Source organism: Haliotis asinina, chromosome 2, assembly GCF_037392515.1.
Source record: "Haliotis asinina isolate JCU_RB_2024 chromosome 2, JCU_Hal_asi_v2, whole genome shotgun sequence".
Taxonomy (NCBI): Eukaryota; Metazoa; Mollusca; class Gastropoda; order Lepetellida; family Haliotidae; genus Haliotis; species Haliotis asinina.
Genome location: NC_090281.1, coordinates 14444955 through 14455011, shown reverse-complemented (window position 1 = coordinate 14455011; position 10057 = coordinate 14444955). Strand labels below are relative to the sequence as shown.

The 10057-nt window shown below is 38.9% G+C and overlaps 1 protein-coding gene across 1 annotated transcript in view; it reads right to left on the bottom strand.

The window, feature by feature from the left end:
* Window positions 1-235: 235 nt before the first annotated feature.
* The window catches only part of LOC137273283 (laminin subunit gamma-1-like), a 94827-nt gene continuing 85005 nt past the window's right edge, over window positions 236-10057 (bottom strand). Inside the window, exons 21-27 of the mRNA XM_067805831.1 lie at window positions 9631-9805; window positions 8858-8980; window positions 8319-8433; window positions 7023-7222; window positions 6505-6663; window positions 5649-5748; window positions 236-4149 (exon numbers count right to left, since the gene is read on the bottom strand). Coding sequence (XP_067661932.1) covers window positions 3881-4149; window positions 5649-5748; window positions 6505-6663; window positions 7023-7222; window positions 8319-8433; window positions 8858-8980; window positions 9631-9805 — 1141 coding nt within the window. The 3' untranslated portion in view covers window positions 236-3880. The remainder of the gene's footprint in view (window positions 4150-5648; window positions 5749-6504; window positions 6664-7022; window positions 7223-8318; window positions 8434-8857; window positions 8981-9630; window positions 9806-10057) is intronic.

The following is a 10057-nucleotide window of genomic DNA, read 5'->3' as shown; positions in this document are numbered from 1 at the left end:
CGCGTAGCTACCATTTAAAAACATAGGTATGATTTTTTTCTGATTCTGTCCAAAACACCTACTAACCATTTTCTTGCCTTGTGCCTGATTTGTGACCTGAGATCTATGAACAAAACCACACGCAACAAAAAGATTTTAATTCATGATTTAACACACACTGATTTCCATATTCTAACTTTCACTTTTACTATTTCTGCATTTTCCACTATTGACGAAAGGTGGACAAAAAACTGTATTTGTAAAAAGATTTATTTGCATGTTAATACAAAAATGTAGAAAAGAGACTCCGTTTAGGACATCAAATGTTGTATCTACAGAATACAGTTACATACAAGTAAGTACAATGGGTTTGTACAAAAGTTGACAGAATACAGAGATCGAAATATACTAAAAGTTGCAAACTAATCCTTAACCCTTCCCATTAATGGGAGCTGATAGCACACTTACAATATCAACAATACTGGCCCTTAAGAAAAGTGAGGTTTTTGCGTTTACATATCCTAAATTCTAACAAATGTAAGACTCATTTCTCCTGTATGCAACACATGGATGTTAATCCTGACATGCGCCTAACTTTTCATAAACATCAGTGTATATAGAACCATTAAACTACACATTGATTATTAACTAAATCACCTGTGCTTAGCGTCAAGAAATCAGTTTTCTTAAATGCAAGACATTTTATGGACGACAACTTCTTTATTCTATTATGATGCTCATGTTCTATTTGAAGTTCTCGTACATAAGATATCTTACCTTTACTGTTACTAAGCCAATCAAACAAATGAAATATGTGATCACATTTAAACTCACAACATATTTTCACTTGCTAACTATTAATGCATATAGTACATAAAAAAGTCACCAAAGATCTGATTTTTTCTGGTCAACAGTAAATGTGTCTTAAAATAACATGACAGACTAAATGATATCATAAAACATTTTAATCTATCTTGACAGATTAACAGAATGAAAAAAAACTATATTATATGTGTTCCTTAATAAATTTTAAGTTGAACTCAATCATTAAAAAAACAATTCACCAAAATATCAGTAAGTACCTGCTAATAATGGATCTATATTTTGCCACATGTTCTGTACCATTATGTTGCTTGATACACTTTATTCTTCTGTCACTACTGTTGGGAACACTATTAAAGGTAAAATATGGATCTTGTCCATGATGAACCAACACAAATTCAACCAGAACATGTCTACAGAGACAGGAGAAAATAGACTGGCCTAATGCTATATTAATCTCTTCATTTCTCAGCAATAAAATTAAACATCATGATTGAATATGACATCTGAAATGTGATTTCCTATGGATAAACTGGTAAGGTATATATGACGCCATGCTTACTGGTTTCCAAGCTCTTCGTGCACTAAACATCATGTAACTACTTCAGAGCAACAAAACTGTACACGATTCACTTTCCCCTCTGGGGCAAGGCACATGGAAAATTAGACAATGAGCATCAAAAATAAAATTTCGTTCAGGTAATTTCAAAAATATTTCTCATCGTACAAAAATAACAATGTTTTAGTACTGGGTGGTTATGAATTCATGAGCATTAAATTTGATCTTTATTCATAGTTAAGCTGATTACAGTGAGATTATAATGATATATCATCAAAACATTACAATTGAAATACACACATTGCCAAAATAAATTTGGAATTAAAAAAGTGCCCTCCAATGAAATAATAAATAACTTGTAAGAGTCAACTAGATCTATGATGCCTGTACAAAAGCTACATTTCTACTAACACATTGGCACATTTCAAAGCTGGGGATGATGCTCATCCAAACAAGCTACATCTTAATTCTTCTACCATGCAAAAGAGGGCTGGATGCATTATAGCTAATTTGCCTTACAGCTGGGATCAAGTACACAGAATCTAGACCGACTGACCATGGACTGGTCTCTGCTGGAACTCAGAACACGTTGATTATGGCAAGATGTGATTGGTTGTCATTAAACTAGTGAATAGTTGGTGTATATGGAGGTTGTATAAAGAGGACCATACAATATGAACATAAATAGCACCATAAGAGATGAGATGACCGAAGGCAGAATGCTTGTGTACAATTATGTAACAATACAACTCAGCAACTCTACATACTCCACATGCCAGGGGTCAGACCAAGTCCTCCAAGCCTTTCCCTAATGCACAGTTCTTGGATTAAACAAGATCAGGTGGGTGAGGTCTCATGATGCTTTAGGCAATATTCCAGCAATATCACAGCAAGGGACACCAGAAATGAAATTTGACTTACTAACGCTCTCAAAACAGATAATCAAATGTCTCGTTTATATGTAGCACAGTTGTGAAAGTAGAATGGTCGAATCTGATGCATGCATCCCATGACATCACACAAAGTTTGGGAAAATGAAGCTATTTGCAAACATGTTATATTCACAAAGTATACACTAATTAGAGCTTTTCAACTCACATGAATCTTAATACCAAGTTCAATTTTAATATCAGCTTTTGTGACATTATCACTACAGATACATTCGGATACACATTGTATGGTCATCAAGGAAATCCAAGTCAACGAGACTTACATAGTCGGACCAAACAAACAATCAAGACTGATATTCTGAGCAATGATCAGTGCCAGTGGTTGACATGATATCAACCAAGTGAATGAACCTGACCAAAGAAAAAATAAACTCTTGGATACTGAAGAGTTATTTGAGTCTGGCATCTATCAAGGGCTACACATGGTGAAAAGAACATGATCAAATGAGCTTTGTACATACAGGAAAGGCTTGGGTAGATGTTATCGCCCTTAACGACACACATACAGACAGACAGACACTTTTGGATGAGCAATGCCAGACCTGGTGCCGAGATTACAGACATGTTGAATATTCATCACTCCCTGCAGCAGACCACTAGTGCAACCACTGACAAGCCACCTCACTTTTACTTCCAATGTTAATCCTGCACATAGGGGGTAGACACTGCTGAACGTCTAGCCACACCAATCAATTAAACTCTGAAATTATTCCAGCATGTTGAGAATCACAGAAATATCTTTAAATTCAAATACACCCCACTTCTAAGTTTGTTATTATGCAAAACACTTTGTTCAATTAATCAAACATGATGATAATTGCTTCGGAATACATGAACATACAGAATTAAACAAAGATACACAAAGGTAAGGGGATGTAACTTCAGACTTTATATGTCACATTTCAACCAAACTTAGTTGTCAAATATTATTTGGAATTTTGGTCTGAAAGGGGTTCTTGACAGGACTATTTTGACTTACCAGATGTACAGAGAATCTGGGAGAAGGCATGGACGACTACTGTTTGCTGAATACAACAGACAGCAGCTGAGCTGTTTCTGAGATAAGACTGGCCCCTTGAACACCAGCTGTTTGTCTTGTTTCATATTCTTCCTGACATGGACATTGGTCAGTTATAGCAAGAAATGTGACATAAAACTCTAGTACTAGGCTCCCTCAATATCATTTATAAGATACACTGTACACTTATATAAAGTAAATGCAGTTCTAGCATTCCGACAAAGGCTGTTCGGCAATAAGGGTCTATGGCTATATTCAAGAGGTAATAAGGCACAAATACCATCAATGCTGAGGTCAAGAGGTCAGCCGAACAAGGTCTTCTTGAAGGTAACGGTCACTGATATAGGTCAAGGTTGACATGAAGACTAGTGACCTGGAGGAAGCTAGCCAAGATGTCCCTCTACTGAGTTGGTTTCCAGGTGTAGGAAGATCACAGCAACTCTGACATATACCTGAGTAAGCAAAGGATTAAGAAAGTTGTCCATGCCTCCGCTTGACACTGACCATAGCCCCATGTCTTTCAACATTAACTCAACAGTTTGGTCTGCTGTTTTATCTGCCCCCTGCTGGAGACTCAATCTCTATACTCTTAAAGCAGCCATCAATCAGTGAGTTCTTGATGTCCTCTATATTGTCAACATCTTCCTTCAACTGGGAATAGTCCTCTGTGTATTTACGTACAAGGTTTTTCACATTGTCATTGGCACTGGAAATGTATTTGTACTGAGCATCTATATCAGCTTCCTTCAGCTGCCGCTCAACCTCTTCCAGGTCGGCCTCCAGGGCATCAAGCCTATTTGGGTCAACCATGTCAAAAGAATCTGAAACAGAAATAATTTACTTGAATGAGTGATGGAGTATGATCTTACCAGCTATTTCCAGCAATACCACACCACACCGGAAATGGGCTTCACACATTACGCCCACATGGGAAATTGAACATGGATCTTCGGCGAGACAATTGGATGCTTAAACCATCAGGCTGTTACACCATCCCAATTTATTTGAGAGAGCCTCTTTGGATGTAATAGTCCATCAGCAAAGATAAGAAAAAGTATACTCCCTATATATTTTTGTAAAAACCCTCATATTGATAAACATATTTCTCTTATGAAATCTGACTTTCATACTTTGTAACTGAAACTGTCAAGGTAAACATAAATTGTCCCTGTTTTAGATATACATTTACATTATATTTACATATATATAAGCCATAATGGCACTTTGTATTTATCAAAACATATGTCTGTTCTCATTATATCATCTTGTATGATTAAAGAGAACAAAAGCTCTCATTCCTGACCAAAGATGACATTACTCTCAGATTGCAGGTGAGTGAGTGATGATTGTATTGTGCCATGGTGAGTGAGTTTAATTTTACATCACATTCAGCAATATTCCAGATATATGGAGGCAGTCTGTAAATAATCAAGTTGGACCAGATAATACAGTGATCAACAGCATACGCATCAATCTACACAATTGGGATACAATGACGTGTCAACCAAGTCAGTGAGCCTGACCACTCAATACCATTAGTTACCTTTAAATCAAGCATGGGTCACTGAAGATCAATACCAACCTAGGTCTTCATGAGCCATACAGGCAAATATTGAAGTGCCACGGATAATAAATGTTCCCATTACCCTTAGGACATGCCTAATTAATCACAGACATAAAGCATCTTTAGTCATTCAAGCCCCCAAACAAAACGTACGTAACGACAAACAAGCAAAAACATTTATTGACTCTTAACACACTCAGGAAATCACTTGGACTATGACGGATGATGTAAAGGAATTTGGTTCTTTTTCCATTTTGAGTGATGGGAGTATTGATAGGTCGGTTATTGAAGATGAAATTGTGACTGTCAGATATACTGAACAAGCGAACCTAAGAGTATCACAAAATTCTTATGTATTTAAGGCGCTGTGATAACAGAACAGATGAAGCTTACAAAAGCCATCTTAAACAGGAATAAAAGAAAACTTTACTTTAAACAATATATTTCAAATGATCATAATTATGCTACAGTAATTTATATCAAAACATGTGGGCACACTTGATTTTTGAAAGGCACATCTAAAATATCTGTCTGGTGCCCAAAGGCACACTTACCAATAAAAGTATTTCTATCCCTGTCCTATACCCCTCAGGTTACAACACCTTGTATGAATGAAGGATGCAAGTCAGACCAATCAGTGCTTTTAGTTACCTTTTATGACAAGCATAGTTGCTGAGGACCAATTCTAACCTGATTGAGGAGTGGTAACGAATACTAGGTATTGGTGACTATGATAATCAGTGATATGTATAGTACCTAATATCTGCAGGATGTCATTGACAGTCTTGAGGGCAACCTCCACCTTTGATGAGGCCTTCTGTGCTGTGTCCTTGGCTTCATTAGCCTTCTCCAGAGCCTGAAACACCAGCGACATCATTAGATAATAATATAAAAACAAGAGAAAGCCCTTGAAGAGAAGTGGTGGAGCAGAAGCAGAGGAAAATGGAGATGAAGATTGGAAGAGAAGATGAAGAGAAGAACAGGAGGAAGGAATAATAAAAGAGGAAGAAGAAATGGAGAAGACAAAAGAAAAGGGGAAAAAGAAAACAAGAGGAGTAGGAAGAAGAAAAGACACAGGAGAGGAGGGAAGAAAAATAAGAGAAAAAAAAAGAGAAGGTGAGGACAAAATAGGAGGAGTAAAGGTAGAAGACGAGAACCCCAAATTAATGACCAGAGAAGGAATGAAGAGCAGATTGAAGAAGAATTATAAAGCCTCATACCAAATTGGAAACGGACAGCACTTATAGTTTTAAAGTAAAGTTACCAAACACCATCCTGAAACATTTTCTGCCAGACTACAGCAATATTCCAGCAATATTATGGTGGGGTACACCAGAATAATCCTTCACTCATTGTGCCCATGTGAGGACTTGAACATGGGCCTCTGGGAAGACGAACGAACACTTAAACCCCTGGGCTACCTCACCGCCACAGCAGTGCATGGGTATGGTGATGATGATGATCCAATCAAACGCAGGCTGAAAATCTTCATTTTGATCACATTTGGACTATATTTAGCTGTCTTGCAGCCATGGGTGCATCACACTAGTGCTTTTACCACAAGACTACCCCACCGCCCCCATTCAACATGAATGTGGCCAGGATATCTTACTGTTTTTGCTAGGTCCATGTCAGAAGTACTTTGAGTATCATATTCATTGAAGCGAGTCTCAGCAGCATTGACTTCCTCGGCCAGACGATCAGCTTCATTTCTCAGTGTGCTGGCCCTCGTCTTTGTTGTGCTTGCCACACCACGGATACGACTAGCTTCCTGTTGGGTAATGGGATGAGAGAATTATGTAATAATACTTCAGTTTAAACCTTTCTTCATACCTTACTGCAAAACCCCTAAATGAGGCAAGTCCACATTTTCTTCTAGGATTTTCAGGATCTTCCACCTTACAGAGACTCTTTTTCAATTTAAACAGAAATTGTTCATCTATCAAAAGTTATCTATCAAAGTATATTCTGATTTGGAGTACCTTTGGATGATGGGCAAAGGGTACTGGTGTTTATTCTCATCTGAATTCCCATCAGGACAAACACTTCTTCCTGCCCCTTTATGCATGAGGCTTACTCTGCCCTGGAATCTTCATGCAGTAACTGACAAAAAAATTGTATGGTCCTTACATCATTAGCTTCCAGGGCTGTTTCCTGAGCATCCTTGGCCAGCTGGAGAGCCTGGTTGGCATCATCACTGGCACCACTGAGAGCATTTCTTGCCTCCTGGGTTGTCCTCTCAGCCTGGTCGATGGTGCCCTCTATCTGGGGCACTTTCTTCAGAGCCTCATCTGCCTTGTCCTTGTTGCCCTTCACCAGATCCTCAAAACCTGCACAGAAATCAAGAGACAATATTTGAACAATGGGATCAAGAAGAGGAATGGAGACTCAAGTTATAAATCATGGTAGAGTCTCTCCGCAAACATCCTCAAAATCTCCAGGGTATACGTTCAGATGTATCTCCACTATCTATGTATCTCCTGGATGCATCTACGGCTTGACCAGGTGATTTTATTACCTACCTTGGCTGGGTTTTTATCCAACCAGGTATCTACACTTGGCATTTTGAGCATACTGATCACAATCACTTTTGCTTCTTAAATCCGATTATACTTGGCAACACAAACAATGCAAATTTTTGCTGAAAGAGGTTGGAGGAATTCTTTTTTTGTAAATCTGATGCCTGTCAGTTTGTTTGTATGGGTGGTCTTGAAATTCTATGAAGAAAATCCACTGACCGGTTCTTGAGATATCTTGCTGACAAACTTAGCATGCAGTTTAACATGCTGAAATCTTCAAAGTGTAGCCATGACCTTGAAAATTAAGTGAAGGTCACCAAAATCAAATGTGCCCTGCTCCTTTCCCTAGATAAAACTTGGTGTTGAATGTGAAGAAAATCCAGTTAACCATTCTTGAGATATCTCGCTGAAAAGGGTAAAATGTCAAAGTCCCCTTTGACCTTGAAATGAAGATCAGGGTCACAAAAGCTGACCTGACCTTTCCTAAACTCTGAAGGACCTTGGTACCAAAAATGAGAAGGAATCTAGTCATCAGTTCTGAAGATATTCCAATTTGTAGGGACGGGGGCCTAATACTATATCCCTCGCTTTGTGTTAAACAAGGGGCTGGGGATAGCAAGCTGTGTCAACCCCATCTTCATTATCAACCTGTCTTCATCTACAGGGTGCCTGACTAGCTCATCCACCATCTGTGCTCATGTTCACCATCTACTATGAGCCCTATCTGCCAAATAACCATATATCGGGCCCACATGCCCCATCAACAGCTGAAGGGAGCCCTCCCTGCCCCACCACCATCCACATGGAGCCCTCCCTGCCCCACCACCCATCTACATAGATCCCTCCCTGCCCCACCACCATCTGCACAGATCCCTCCCTGCCCTATCATGTCTACAGATATCCCTACCTGCCAGTGTCTGGTAAGTCTCATTGGCCTCCTTCAGTGTCTTCTCCCCCATCTCCACAGCATCACGAGCCTTTTCACGAGCACTGTCAACTTCTGCTAGCAGCTCATCAGTTCTCTGAGAGAAGACAACATCAGTACGTGGAATGTGAAGGATATGCGATTTTCCTTCAAACAATTACAATCAGTCAGTCTTAATGCAAAACAATCCATTTCAGAACTATGTGTCATTACCTGTCCTGTTATCAGAGATGTAGAATTCACTGCAACGTGAATGAACATATCGACAGAGTACTGTGTACCTTGACATGATGAAACTGTATTTTCACAATAGTGACATTTTATAGCTTCTCATACTGTTTTCAAGCCTTCATAAGGGCCATGACAACCAACAACTGGAATGGGAAATGTCTTGAAGTCTTAAGCAATTTCATAGATAAGATGCAGAAAATGGAATTCCAAACGGTCTATATCATCCATATAATTCTGCCATCTATAAACCACCAACTTCTAGAATGCCACTCAAACAAATTTCTGTGTACCTGCTGTAGATGAATTCCTTTATCCAGTTTGTCTTCAGCCTTCATCTTACCATCAGTCACCTCAGCCATCAGGTCTGCATTTTGCTCAAGCAGTCTCTCCGCTTCCTCCTTGATCAGATTGGCCTGTGGTAAAAATAAAGGCATGATTAACAATGAACAAACGAAGGAATCAAATGAATGAACGAATGAATGGAGTTTGGTTTTACGCCAATTTTAGCAATATTAAATATAGCAATATCAAATCGGCGACACCAGAAATGGGCTTCACACATTGTACCCATATGGAAATGACATGAAAATGAAAGAACTCAAATGAGAATGAAGTTTGTATTTCACTTGTTTGTACTTCACAATGGAAACATTGCATCCACTGAAATAAAGAAGTCTATCCATAAAATTGTTCCTGTTCATAATACCAGCTTCTAAATGCCACTCAAAGTAGTTAATGAATGAATTAGTTTTGCATCACTTTTTGCAATATCATGTCATGGGACACTAGAAATGGCCTTCATACACTGTACCCCTGTGGGGAATTAAACCCGGATCTTTGTCATGATGAGTAAATGCATTAACCACTAGGCTACCCAACTGCCTCATCACACAATGACTTCATCCAGACATATTCGAATCTCTTAGCATTTTCTAGTGTCTGAATGGCCTACACTTGATAGGTTCAGCACTAATAACCAATCATCTCATTCATGTCCTTTAAAGTGAAAATTGCGTGGTGAAAGTGAACCAACAAGTTTGCTTGGACAGAATTGTCTCCATACCTGAATCTTAATGTTAGCAGCATCATTGAGAAGCTTCTCCACATCCACACTCGGCACACGCTGCTGGGATTCTGTAAAAAGCCCCAGAGCCTCATCTTGGGCCTTCTCTGCCAGCTCCGATGCCTTCTCCGCCAGCTGCCGTGTCTGCTCATACAGGCGGTCAGCATTGTTGTATCTGCAGGATACATAGATATAAGTGTCACGTACAAGTAGACTTCAGAGACACAACAGACAGACATATACCATATTTACAGGCAGGCCAAAGATCCTAGCATCTCCCATAAGAGGTCACATCCTTTCCTTAACTTTGAAGGACAGAAAAATTACAAACACAAAGTCACATCAGCCAATCATGAGGTTTTTCAAGTTTAAGGCAAAAGCTTAAAATATGCAACTTCTCTTCAAAACTATATTTTGAATTATTTTG